A 14,752-nucleotide genomic window follows, 5' to 3' on the forward strand; every position below is an offset into this window, starting at 1 on the left:
GTCCTTGTCTGGCAAAATCCACCATGCAATATTTCTGTTAGTAGGTATAATGCAATAAAGACAGGGAGGGCTATTTATCACTACAAATTTTGAGGATTTCAGGATTCTTTTTATTATTTTAATATATTTCTTTGATATTAAATCAGAAAAATGATAAATTACACCTGTCCAGGCTGTTTTTCCTCTTTACTGAAAAGTGATGTACAACCCAATTCCAGTGGTCATTTTGGCTTTTTAAGATATGTATTTTTTCTTATTAAAAAAACTCAACCTGTATTTTTTTCTAATAATGGTGCTGAAATACTCTTTATCTCTAACATATGAAGTGGTTGATAAGTACTTCATAGTATTGCAACCTCTCCAGCTTTTCACAGTGAATTACTGTGAAAGTGTGTTATCTGGAAGAAGGCCTCTGATTGTAGAACACAGACCTATTGTTTAGATTCACTCTGGTTTCAGTTTGAAATTGATATTTAATATAAAATTAATTTGATTTGTATTTTAGTATAATTTGCATAATGCCTAATTTATTGGTATCTATTAAGATACTTTTTCTGTTATCTATTTTAAGTATAACCATTATAATCTTTTATTTTCTAAGCAGTTTATTCCTTTTGAACACCTCTTAAAATTAATTTTAAAAAGTCTTATTTTCAAAACATTTATTAGATAAAGGTTAAAGGTTATAACAGATATGAATTATTTCCATGAAGGTACATTGATTTATATTTTTTAAAAATTATTTCAAGTTTGCATATTTAGAAATATATATTAGCTCAATTTGATTTCAGTGCTCAGTTATTTGAATTATAAATCATTATGTCCCTTCTAGCTGATCAGTCATGAAATATCTTTGAATTCATTTACATAATGGAATATGTGCTTGGTGTATCCATTTCAATGCAGTCTCTGGCTACCTAATGTGTGTTTTGTTGTTCTATCCAATTTCATTATTATATGTGTTTTTTAATCATGATCTCAAAATAATACCTTATTTTTTTTTAAATACAGTGGCATTCTTCAGCTGTAGGAAAGTATCACCTATGCATCTGCCTTAATGAAAAGCCTTATGTTGATACTCAAAATAGTCAATGAAAACCATACTGTGAAATTTTTTCATTTTCTTTATAATGCATGTCATTGTATTGTTTTGTTTTTGTTTTCTGTTTTGTGTGCTTCAGGTGGCTGTCATTCAGTGTTCAGGACACTCAAAACCAATCTGTAAGCTTTGGTTATTTTTCCTTAATCTGACTACTTTTTTGGAAACAAATTACCAAGATTTTTTTTTTTAAGTAATTACATAAAAGCCTGAAGTTCCCTTAAAGCAGTGGTCAAGCTTGTTTGAGTATTTGAACATGATGTCTGTTATCATATCATTAGGCCCCCCCAACAACCAGCACTTCTCTCTGCAAGGCTCTGAGCAGGACCTGAGAATCTGCCTCTTTACCGAGTCTCTGTGCTGCTGACTGGGGACATGTTTGAGAACTTCTTTCTCCCTTGAAGAGTTAGAAAATAGGGCTGAATTGTATGTCCTGCTTAAAAAGCCAGGCATTTCTCTTGAGGCACGTCTTCATTCAGCATTGTTTGAATTAAATAAGGCAGCTGTGACAGATTAGAGATCATCTGGCTCCCTAAGTAATGATGTGGAAACTGAGTGTTCATGAGTAGATAACCTCTTACCTTTCCAATAAGGTATTGTTAGCCTACTCTGAACCCTCTGAATTGATGAGACTTTGTAATGTTTAACTCCAAAGACCCTTTTGAGAGAACTTTTATATTTTCCCATCAGATTCATTGCCCAGGATGGATATATATTATATCTAGCAAGTATATTTGAATAACTTTTAGTATACTCTTAGAATTTCCACAAGTAAAATTCAAGATTCTTTGTAGCTTGAGCTAACCTGCTCCATCTGAGCCCAGCCTTCCACAGTTGGTCAGTGCCTGGGATCCTCCCTCTCTGAATTGTTTACACATCTGAAATTCTAGTTTCTATCTGGATGGAAGATGGTGAGATTGTCCAAGTGACTGGAGTAGGGAAGCTGCTGGGAAAATCAGAGAGTGGGGGTCAAGAAAGTGCTCAAATGTAACTGACCTTTCAAGCCAAAAGGGATGTGTGGAGTCTCTCTCTCCAAAGTCTTGATGTTTGTCTACTGTCCCTTGAAGCTTCCCTTCTTTTGGAGGCTAGCTGGTCAATATTTCTAATGCAGTTCATCATTTCCTCAAATTGATAGCAGTCACACCTCTCACTGTGGGTTCACAGGTAGAATAATGAGAAAGGAAGTTCCATTCTTTACCAGGCTACTGTTGGTAGTCATCCTTTTTTGCATAATCTTTACAGGTTTGGGAAAGACCAGACTATCTTTCACTTTTAAAAACAGATCCCTGGGTATGGGTGCAGAGGAGGGGAAGCTGGAGATGGCTCAGTGAGTGTCTGCTGCTTGCTGCTCTTCGTGAGGAGCAGGGTTGGATTCCTGGCACCTATGTTAGGTGGTTCTGGTGCTGATAACTCCAGCACCAAGGAATCCAGCATCTTCTTCTGGTCTCCCTATGTACCCATACATACAAATAAACACACACACACACACACTCACACTCACACACACACTCACACACAAATAAAAATAGACCCACATAAAAAAAGGTTCTATGTTAATTTTTTAACTTTATTTTCAACAGGCTATGGCACCAGTGATTTCTTTATTATCACAAAACACCTATAAATTCTGAGGGCCTAGCTCAAAAATGAAAACTGGAAGGTCCCTTCTTTAAAATTATTGATAATGTCAAGACCTCCAACAATAAAGCTTTAAACCACATGAGGCATTTCTAAGTCTGGAGCCCTGTGTGAAAGTGTAGCTCATATACCCAGGGAACTGCCCTGGTTATCTGTGATATAAAGAAATCATTCCTTTTCTTTGGCTTCAGACTGTCTCCCTGAAGATAATATTTACTCCAAGTTATTAAAGATAAATAATGATTTTTAGATTTCATTCTGTACTCACCTTAATTTGTAGTAGCCTCTTGTTCTCTGTCAATTCAGTTAATAGTAGTCATTTGCCAAGTGCAGGACGAAAGAGCGGATTCTAGATCCTGCCCTCAGCTCTCAGTTCTACCAGAATTACCCTGATTTTGGACCTCTTTCCATATTTCTCCTCTAAGATCCCAAAATCAACTGCTTTACTAACACAAGACATTTTTAATCTAACTCAGATTATGTACTAATTTTTTTGGAAATTTATATGTTAAAAATAATGTGGGCATGTGACAATGATAGGACTATATTCTTATATGCATATTGTGTGTACATGTCAGTGATATGTGCAGTATGTACTGGTTTTTTCAGCTAGGGTGGCAGCCAGCCATTGGCAATGATCCTCCTGTCTTCACCACTTCAGTGCTGGAGTTACAAGTGTGCTCAAGGCTACCCCCAGCCTTTAGCTGCGTGTTGGAATCCGAACTCTGGGCCTCATGATCACACTGCAAGCCCTCTTAACCACTCAGCCATCTCTCCAGCCCGTGGTATTTTGGGCAGCCATTTTTATTAGATAAAGCTAACATACTATATGAAATATAGTTTTTAAATTACCAGGTACTGTGCAGAGTAGACATACCAGTGAGGTGTGATTCATGAATGAGATGGGAGTCAGAAAAAAATACAGGATGAGCGATGAAACAAAAATATAGAATAAAACAAGTGAAACATGTAAATAAAACTGTGTGTTGTAGGAAATACTTAGAAATAGGGAGTAGTAATTCTACTTTTGTGAAGGTATTAAGTTTAATACATTGTTTTCTTTCCCTGAATATGCCTCTCTCCAAATGGTGTGAGAGAATGTTAAATAAAATTAGTTTTCAGAAGCGTCCCTCAAGCACACTTTTATTAACATCTCTCATCCAGTGTTATTTTTTTCTTTGTCTATCCGACATGAGGAAAGTCATGATAATTAAGCTCCTGTCTGATAGTTTTATACTAGAGTCAAGTATGGGAGTCGTCTCTACTCTTGCATACCTCATTCAGGCCTTCACCAACTTTATATTCCTTCTTCGAAAGATCACATTCCACAGATATTATTTGAATCTGATCATTTCTCTTGGCAAAGCCCTGAATTACTTCCACTTGCTTCTGTATCATAGTAACATCATCAGTTACACTCGAGTTACCATCCGACTTACTGAGTTCCTAACTAGTCCCATGACCACCCACTCAGCAACTGTTTTATCCTTGACACTGGGATCAAGGACATTCATTTTTCTTTCTGCTTGATGCCTTCCTTGTCCCTCACTGACTCACCAAAAATGTCATTCCCTCTCCTTTGACAGGGTGGCTCAACTCAGAGTTTTGGTTCTTCATAAAGACTTAGGAAAACAATACTGAAATAGTTGTAATCCTTAATCCTTTAGTGCTTACTGAACACTTAATTCTTTTCATTTTTTTCTCAGCATCTTTGATTCTTCTTAATGTTCTTTTTTTTTTTCTTCCCCTCCCCGCTTTTGGTTTTTTAAGGCAGGGTTTATTTATGTGTAGCCCTGGCTGTTCTGGAACTCTCTCTCTGTAGACCAGGCTAGCCTCAGACTTAATTCTTAATGTTATTAAACATAATGTTCTTATGAATACATCTTAGGTATGAGTGTAACGTCGTTTACTATGCATTAGTCTTATTTTCTACTAGATTGTAAAGTAATAGAGATTAAAACTTTTAGAACATATTGTCACCTCTCTTACTGAGTGACTGAAATTTAATTCCCACTCCTTACTGATTTTTTGTTTGTTTGTTTGTTTATTTTGTCTTTTTGAGACAGGGTTTCTCCGTGTAGCTTTTGGAGCCTATCCTAGAACTCGCTCTGTAGAGCAGGCTGGCCTTGAACTCAGAGATCCACCTGGCTCTACCTCCCGAGTGCTGGGATTAAAAGCGTGCGCCACCACCCGGCTGTGCTGGATAGTTTTATGTCAACATGATACAAGCTAAAGTTATCTGAGAGAAGGGAACCTCAGTTAAGACAATGTCTTCATAAGATCAGTAGGCAAGCCTGTAGGGCATTTTCTTAATTGGTGATTGATGGGGGAAGGCCCAGCCCATTGTGGGCAGTGCCATCCCTGAGCTGGTGGTCCTAGGTTCTCTGAGAAAACAGACTGAGCAAGCCATGGGGAGAAAGTCAGTGAGCAGGACCCCTCCACGGCCTCTGCATCAGCTCTTGCGACCAGGTTCCTGCCCTGTGTGAATTCCTATCTTGACTTCCTTCAGTGTTGACCAGTGCTGTGGAAATTTAAGTCAAATAAACCCTTTCGTTTTTGGTCATGGTGTTTCATCACAGCAATAGAACCCTTAACTAAGACAAGTTGGTACCCAGATTGTGGGGTATTGCTGCTGTGACAGATCTGACCGTGTTGTTTTGGGGAGGATTATGGAAGGACTTGGGAACTTTATACAAGAAAAGCCATTGACTTTTCAGTGTTTGGTGACTGTAGGAGCTTAGAGCACTGCAGAAGATGGAGGACTGGCATGTGAAGTTTGAGAGGGAAGTTTAAAGACTCTATCAAGGCCTTCATTATTTTGAATCAAGATTCTGTGGTTCTGCTTAACTGGGGCTGAAGAATCAGCTGAACTACTAAAGTGAAACGTTTGCTTTGCTGGGATACTTGATGGTGATCAGCTGTAGCTGAGAAATTAGTGGTGATTAAGAAGAAACCAGAATCATTGAGGTGAAATCTTTTTGGAAGTGTTTCAACACATAGAAGCTGTGTCCCAGAGGTAACCAAGGTTGTACCTGGCACTGGCAGCCAAACTTGGTAGCGTAAGAGTCACCCAGGTGGTACTGGTATTAAAGACACAAAGGGTCATGGAGGTCAGGAGAGGCCATTGGTGGAGGTGCAACCTCAGTGGCAGGTGAAGGCCCAGGACTGAAGGGATCGTGGAGAAGTTGAGGCTTGGCACCGTGAAGAGAGAGAGCCTAGGAGAGGCTGTTGGTGAAAGTGCAGCCCAGTTGCAGCAGAAGACCCCAGCATTTTGGAGATGCCAGTACCATGGCATGACCTCCAAGAACAGCACCAGCAGTGGAATGGAGCCAGCTAGAGCCTAGAAGACAAACTGTGTGTGCTGCAGGAGGCTGAGAAAAGGAAGTGACCCAAGCCACTGGAGATGCCCAGAAGATCGTGAGTGAATCCCAGGCGCTGGACGTGGAGACATTAACACTGATAGAGTTTGGTTTTGATTTGATTTGATTGAGACTGTGCCCTCGTTCTTCCCTCTGGAAGTTAAAAAGTATTTTTAGCCACAGTTGAAAGACTTTGGATTTTAAATGGGATTGGCTATTTTAAAGAGACTGAATTTTTAATGTTTGAATTTGTAATGACTGTGGAACTTTGAAAGTTATTTACGTTTTTTTTGTTTTTGCTTTTTTGTTTTTTCGAGACAGGGTTTCTCTGTGTAGCTTTGAGCCTTTCCTGGATCTCACTCTGTAGACCAGGCTGGCCTCGAACTCACAAAGATCCGCCTGGCTCTGCCTCCCAAGTGCTGGGATTAAAGGCGTGTGCCACCACCACCTTATTTATGTTTTTTAATATGAGATCTTGTGGGATGAATGATATAGGAAAGGTGGCCTGACAGTAATGTGTTTGTGTGTCAAGTTGGCAAGGGGTCAATTGTGCTGCATAGTTTCTATGTCAGCTTGACAGGAGGGAATCTCAATTAAGAAAATGCCTCCATAACATCGGGCTATAGGCAAGCCTGTAAGACATTTTCTTAGTGATTGATGGGGGAGGACCCATCCCATTATGGGTGGTGTCATCCCTGGGCTGGTGGTCCTGGGTTCTGTAAGGAAGTGGGCTAAGCAAGACAGTAAACAGCACCCTTCCGTGACCTCAACTCCTGCCTCCAGGCTCCTGCTCTGTTTGAATTTTTGCCCTGAGCTCCTTGATGACAAAGTGTAAGCCAAATAAACCCTTTCCTCCTCCACTTGCTCTTTGGTCATAGTGTTTTCATCATAGCAATGTTTGTCATGGTTGCTAACTTCATGACCATCTTCACCTGTCTCAGTGGTTTTTTTTAACTACACAGATGCAGAAGAATTTTCTGGAAATTTTACTCAGTCAGATGTAGCAGTTGGCCATTAACAAATTGGTTACTCCCAAAAGATAAGATCCCCTTGTCATGCCTGGGCCCAGTTCCAGTTCCAGTTATTTCAGTTTGGGTGGAACAAATACAGCCTTTAAAATCAAGTGGGTGTGTATCACACAGTGGAAAGAGGGCAGGATGCTGTAGTGTCAGCAGACCTGGATTTGAACCTTGGCTCTTCCTTGTATTAACTCACTCCCAGTGTAGTCTGTGCTAACTCCTGCTACTGCTCGGGAGTCCTAGCACTGTTACTATTCCTGTTAGCATGCTGTACTCACCACTGTGAGCTTCAGGCCTCCAAACCTAACCCAGTACTACCCTAAGCCATTCGGCCTTCTGCCCAAAATAGAGCAACTTAAAAGAACGCTAGTCTGCTAGAGAAGAATAAAAATAAAAGATCATAAAGACATGTCCTTCTACCTTTTCCTTTTAACATTACAAATCTTAAGACCATTAGCTAGCTTTGAGCTGAATTCCTGTAAAGGAATGTAAACATTCAGATAAATTCTCATTATTGTATTTTTTTTCAAATTTTTAATCATTTTTCTGGAGAATTAATTAAAAGACAGTGGGGGCTGACCTTGGTATAAAGTGCACAGATGCGGTTCTGCGGAAAATGTCTTTGGCAGATGATGTTTTTCCTGTGGATGTTCTGTTTATTGCTTTCATAAATATTCTATTGTCAAAACATGACTTACTGTTTGTTAGCAGTGCTGACAGGAAGGCTCCTCTTAATGGCAGCATTCATATTACCCATATACCCTGTCACTTTTAACTTAGCAATTTTAAGAGAATTGTCTTTGGTAATTACTTAAGATATTTCTAAGTTTATTGATCCCCACCCTTGTTTAACTGAGTGAAGTTTGAATGGCAGTTCATCTGCTCAGAGATTGATGATTTTGAAAAGTCGTCAAATCTGCATCTTTAAATCTAAGGAAAAGCTTGCTGCTTATCAGTGCTGATCTTGTCCTGTGGTTGCCAGAAAACACCGTGCACTAAGGGAAAGCTAATGGCTGCCAGGCCTGTCCTGGGGGTACACATGCACAGCATGCCACTCTAGTGGTCACCTGGAAGTTGGACAAACTTAAATCTAAGTCATATAATTAATTCACTTTTCATTGGGAAAGTTATTTAATTTTGTTTAATTCATTTGGTCACTGAACAACTGGAAGTGATACTATGCTGCCAGTTAGAGTTGTGAGAACTGGCCTTGTAGCTAGTGTCTGTCCGTTTCTAAGTTTTCTTCATCTTCGTGTCTTTTCCCTGGTTTATCGTCAGTAAAGATGTGTGCATCACCTGATCCTCAGAACAACCCATGCAGTCACTTGGCCACAGACTCCATTCTCATTTGCTGGAGAGGAACTAAGGTTCAGTCGGGCTGCATGTATTGCTTAAGCTCATCCAGATAACTGAACCCACATTTTCCTGACTTGTGCCCTAGTGTGCTTCCCACTCCGTGGCTAAAATGATCATTGGGCTTTTCAGTGTCATTATACATAGGAAATTTACAAAGCCCCGTGTTTGGAAATAAAATGAAAGGAAGGAGCTGATGTTTCCATTACGACGTGAATGAAACCAAGGCAGATTGCTGTAGCCTGCAAGACAGGAGGAAGTATAGAGAATAACCAAGATGTGCTATGGCAGGAAGCACGTTAATATGGTGAAGGAAGAGCAGAGGGTGCATCCTGAGTATGCATCCCTAAAACCCAAACAGACTAGAAGTTAGCTGTGCTTTGTATTCATGTTTATGATCCCTCAGTTTGATTCTCATTCATAGTTTGCCTGTTCAGATTATTGATGTGGTACAGGAAAAAAACAAAAAACAAAAAAACACAGTCTTTGAATCGAGCCTTAATTCAAATGTCAGCAAAGTCAACCATATCTGTGCAATAGGATGGACAACTTCATTGCTTTAAGCTTGTTTTCATATCTACAGAGTAGAAATAACAACACTGTAATGGTGAAGACTGGATAAAATAACATGAAAAAATGTCTTCTACTTAAACACTTGAGAAATATTAGTCACATTAAGCTGTCTTTCAACACTTAATGACGTGAATTTTTGCTATATCTTTCTAACTAGATATTGGTTTTAAACTTCTGAGTTCATTGTTTCTTAAAATTGAATAATTCTTTCTTTCTTGATAGTCTATTATGGGTCTTTATAATAATTTTATTATGAAATAGCATTAAGTAAAAAGAAATTCTCCAGCTATACCCAAATGTAAAAAGGGTCAGTTTCAATTTTCTCCTATCAAGGCTTTAATAGTGAGGGGTTCTTGTCTTAATTATAGGATTCATTCTTTCTTTCCATAACTAGAATATGTATAAGATGGAAAAGTAATTGCCCTAGTTAATAATGGATTATCATTCTTAGCAAAATGAAAGACATTTCTATAGGAGTAATCCTAGAAATATTTATTCTTCTTGCATACTAAAATGCCATTTTAGTTATGCTTTATGATTTATTATGTATATTTCTCCAGATTCCTTAACATTATTACCTATATCCTTTTAAAAAAACTTGTGAAAATAGATGCTGTGAAATTCATGCTAAAAAACCACACGGTACGTGTTAATTCTTTAATGACCAAAGTTTTCTGGATAGTTAAGTCAAACGTGGTAACTTTCCATGCTCTTTTGCTTTCATTAGAGCGAGCACTTCCCATTTCTTGGCATCAGTGATACCTACAGTCTCAGTGATTTGAGGTGCCGAACAACCTTCTACACAGCCCTCACTCGCCTTCTGATGGTAGATCTGGGTAAGTTGAGGAAGCTTCGCTAACAGGAGGAGACCCACACTGATGTGAGAGGAGGGTGGAAGAGTAACGTAGCACCTCACTGTTGGAAGTTGCTATCTTTGACCGTTTTTGTAACTTGCTAAGCTTTGCAGCCAAAAGACAAATCTTTGTATTATCTGTCCTGATTCTTTACCTCAGAATTTCCTTTCTTTGTATCCTTTGACCCGTTAACTTTACATTTGCTAGTCTAGAGACTAGGCCTGGTGTTTCAAGTGAGACAGGAGGATAACAAGTCAGGGCCTGCTTGGACCACAGAGTAAGTTCAAGGCCAGCGATTTGGAAGACCTGTCTCATCTAAAAATTGTCTTAAAAAGTCAAGAATAGAGCTCAACAGTAGAAAACTTGTCTCACATGTTCAAGGCCCAAGTTTCAGTTCACACCACTGCAAAGTCAAGGGAAGGAAGTCCAGGAAGTCTTAGGGACACCTGTAAATGTTTGCCCTTATTTTCATATATTTCTTGCATTTTATTTATTTTTCACTTTTTAAATTTTATTTATTGTGAGTGTGTGTGTGTGTGTGTGTGTGTGTGTGTGTGTGTGTGTGTGTGTGTGTGTTGAGGTTAGAGGACAACTTCAGGAGTCGGTCTATTCCTCTGCCATGTGGGTTCCAGTGATCAAACTCAGGTAATCAGTCTTAGCTGACCACTTTACCCACTGAACCATCTTGCCAGCCCAACAAGAATGATCTTTCCCTTTGTTCTGAGACAGAGGCTAATGTAGTAGTGCAGGTGGACTTCAAGCTGAGGTTGAGAATGAGCTTAAAATTCTGAACCTCTAACTTCCCCTTCTGGAGTGGCTGGGATGATGTTACAGGCCTGTGTATGTCCACTCCATTTTAGACAGTGCTGAGGACCAAACCCATGATGCCTGGTATACTAGACCAGCACTCTTACATTGTCTAAGTCTGCAGGGGCAGAAGTTGTTCTTTTGTTTTATTTTTGTTTGAGAAGGACTCAGGAAACGCAAGGTGGTTTTGAACTGCTCTGTAGCTGAGAATGACCTTATACTCAGGTCCTCTTCTCTCTAAACCCCAAAAGGTGAGATTACAGGTGTCTGCAACCGTGTCCAGTTTATGCAGTGCTAGGAATCAAATCCAGGGCTTTGTGCATGTTGAGGAAATGCTCTACTGCTATTCCATTGCTCGCCCTGCACTGTTGATGTTGTTTGTGTGTTGTAACAGTTAAGCTCAAGGGAAAAAATGGAAATTATGTGAATGTCCAATGATAGAATCAAATTATAGTGTCTTTACTTACTCATAAAATGATCTGTGGTCACAAATATTGATGATTGAAAACAATACAGTACATGAAGTTTAATGTTCTTAAGTGAAAGGATAAGGTATCACTGAGATAATAGGACAGTTGTGTATAGTGAAAAAATATATCAAAAGGAGCTAAATAAAGTGTGTGGTTTGGGGGCTTTTTGTATGCTAAATAATTAACTGTTACCATTGTGGGAAACCATATGGAAATGCCTTAAATAATTAAAAGTAAAACCACAGCAGGCTTTGGAAATCCTCCTAGTGGGATGTACACCCAGAGGGAGTGAAGTCCACGTGCAGGAGAAGAGACACCTGCGCTAACATGTTCATTACAGCAACAGTCACCGTAGCCAAGAGATAGAAACAACCTAAATATCCACTGGTGCATGAATGTACAAAGAAAATACCACACACAAAATAGAATACTCTTTAGCTGTGCAAATAAGAAAATGAATCAATTTACAGCTGTATGGATGAACCTGAGGGATATTGTGTTAAGTGAAATAAGCCAGGCATAGACAGACAACTACTACGTGAGCTCACTCATACACAGACTTTTAAAAAGGTGATATTGTAAAATTGGAGAATGGTAGTTACCAAGGACTGTTGAAGTTGCAGGCAGTGTGAAATGATATCCTGGCTTTGATGTGCCCTTTCAACTAGTTATGGGAATAAATAAACTTCAAGAAATATGACGTATAATTGTGGCTGCGGGTGATACTGGAGAACAAGCCTGAGGTCTCATGCATGCTAAAACTATATTCCCAGCTTATTCTTGTAAAGGACTTTTTAAAGGGATATCAGAAGTACTCCGACCACAAAAATAACTGCATGAGGTAATGTGTATGCTAATTAAAATGCTAGATTTAACTATGTATTGGTGTATTTTATGATGTTAAAAAATACCGCTGGGCAGCGGTGGCGCATGCCTTTAATCCCAGCACTCGGGAGGCAGAGCCAGGCGGATCTCTGTGAGTTCGAGGCCAGCCTGGTCTACAGAGCGAGATCCAGGACAGGCACCAAAACTACACAGAGAAACCCTGTCTCGGGGGGGGGGGGGGGGGGACACACCCTATTTTCTGATTTTTAGGAATTTTATTTTATTTTATTTTGGTTTTTCGAGACAGGGTTTCTCTGTGTAGCTTTGCACCTTTCCTGGATCTCGTTCTGTAGACCAGGCTGGTCTCAAACTCACAAAGATCCACCTGCCTCTGCCTCCCAAGTGCTGGGATTAAAGGTGTGCGCCATCGCCCGGCCGAGAATTTTATTTTTAACTGATAAATAAAAACTGGGAGATTGTGTATATTATCAGGGTAACATGCAATGTTTTGATATTTATAGGCCTTGTACAATGTTTATTCATGTTAAACAAACCTTGTTTTCTTAGTTTCTGTTTTTGTTTTATTTTGGTTTTGGTAATACTGAGGGTCAAATCCAAGGGTCCTGTGCATGATAGGCAGGCACTTTACAAATGAGCCACACTCCTAGCTCAGCATTAAATACCTCTCTCTTTGTACATTTCTAATATTCTCATGTAGCTTTTTAAATGTGCAGTACACTATTATTGCCTCTAGTAATCCTAGTATGCATTAGCACATCGGGACTTCTTAACTCCTAACTGTAACTAAAGGCCTCTTGATAGGCCTCTCCCCATCGCTTCCCCTCTTCCTCCCACCTCAGCCTCTGGTAACCACTATTATTACAACTTTCATCAAGTTCTTTCAGATAGGAGAGAGTAGTCTTTGTGTCCTTATTTATTTCACTTAACATAAGGTTCTATCTGTGTTGTCTCAAATGACAAATTTCATTCTTTTTATGGCCAGATATATGCCATGTATAAGTGCCATACTTTCCCCTACTATTCCCTGATGACATTTAGGTTGGTTCTGTTTCTTGGCTGTTCTGAATAGTGCTACGGTGATCATGGCAGTGCAGGTGTCTCTGCCTTTCCTTTGGATGTGCACCCGATAGTGGAATTGGTGGCTCCTGTTAGCTCGTTTTCACGTTTGTGAGTGCCCTCCATATTGACTGGTTTTCAGAATGGCTGTGCTCACTTTCCCACTTACCCACTTTGTCTTCAGCATTCCTTGTCTTTCGTCCTTTCTGATAGCCATTCTTACGATGATGAAATGATGTGTCATTGCAGTTTTTAGTTTGATGCCATCCCATTTGCCTCCCTTTGGTTCCTGGGCTTCTAGTGTTAGAGTCTCATTTTTCAAAAGAAATCTTTATCCAATTTAAATTTTTTTATTGAAAAGCTGTATTTAGTAAAGACACATCTACAAACAGCTGGAATCTTGGAACGGGCACTTTTCTGTGTGGCTGTGTTCCTCTAGGCTCCTACATTCTCTCACATTGAAACACTCCAGGGCATCAGTCAGCTGTAGACAGAGATTTTGGCCAGTGACACCGTTATCCTTAGAAAATGTAATACTGATAATATTTTTTTGGAATATTGATTGATACATCAACATAAATAGAATTTTTAAGATGTGATCATATAAAAGAAAAGTTTTATTTTGTACATAAAATACATTGAACCTTGAAATAGTTTAAATGGAAAAGCAACTAACCCTCTCCATGTTCATAGCCATATCACTTTCATACACTGCAGCAGAATAAGTCACCAGAAAGACAAATAGCTAAAAGTTGAGAAAATGCAGCTAGAATGATTAAGGAGCTGAGTGGAATTGATTTCTAAGGAAAGATTAAAAGAACCATGTATGTATAACTTGGCTAAGTGACAACCAGAGCTGGAGGCAAAAAAAACTGTCTATAAATATTTGAAGAGTATAAACCAGGCATGCAAAGCCCAATCTAGTGTGAGTTCCGAGGAACAGCTTTCTATACTGTTTACCTCTTGGCTGCTGCTGTAGAGAAAAGAGAAGAAGAAGTCCTAGACCCTTTTGCTGTTCTGGGCAATCATTTAGCAAGCACACGGCTGAACTAAGGGGAAGACACATGTCAAGCTTTATGGACCCTGCCTGGTCTCAAGGAACTTGCATTCATTCTTGTTTTCCATATGTCCAAGCATTAAAATGCTTAAAACGCTATACACATTTCATTCTTTTAATGACCTTGTTACATAGTGAATTAACTGGAGAGACTAATATTAAAGAGTAATATATAGAGAGTTCCTGGAAATGGGCTTTGTCTCCTATTCCTTCAGAATCTGATAATGGAAATGGGTCAAGATTTTCTTTTTCAAAGAGTCATCACATACAATTCATCCTCATCCATTTGTTGTAAACAACAGAAGAGCATACCAGAGCCTGAATACAGTATAGACTCTATCCCATAACACTTGCATACTTGGCTAGTGTGTTGATAATTAATATTCATGTTGATGCCAGAAAGACTCTGCATTGCACACTTTTTTTTCTTTCGTTTTGTGTTTTAAGACAGGGTTTCTCTGTGTAACAGCCCTGGCTGTTCTGGAACTCCTTTGTAAACCAAGCTGGCCTGGAACTCACAAAGATCCTCCTGCCCCTGCCTCCTCAGTGCTAGGATTAAAGGCATGCACCACCACACCCAGCTTACATTGCACACTTTTGAAGGCAGATTAACTTTTACTT

At 39.3% G+C, this 14,752-nt stretch overlaps 1 protein-coding gene across 2 annotated transcripts in view; it reads left to right on the forward strand.

Annotated features, from left to right (window-relative positions):
* Ranbp17 (RAN binding protein 17) overlaps positions 1–14,752 on the forward strand; it is a 321,777-nt gene that overhangs the window by 213,843 nt on the left and 93,182 nt on the right. For both annotated transcript variants that reach the window (XM_059270225.1, XM_059270226.1), the window contains 2 exons: positions 9,620–9,683; positions 9,769–9,877. In XM_059270225.1, the coding sequence (XP_059126208.1) occupies positions 9,620–9,683; positions 9,769–9,877 (173 nt within the window). The remainder of the gene's footprint in view (positions 1–9,619; positions 9,684–9,768; positions 9,878–14,752) is intronic.

The sequence above is a fragment of the Peromyscus eremicus genome, chromosome 8a, assembly GCF_949786415.1.
Source record: "Peromyscus eremicus chromosome 8a, PerEre_H2_v1, whole genome shotgun sequence".
NCBI classification, from domain to species: Eukaryota; Metazoa; Chordata; class Mammalia; order Rodentia; family Cricetidae; genus Peromyscus; species Peromyscus eremicus.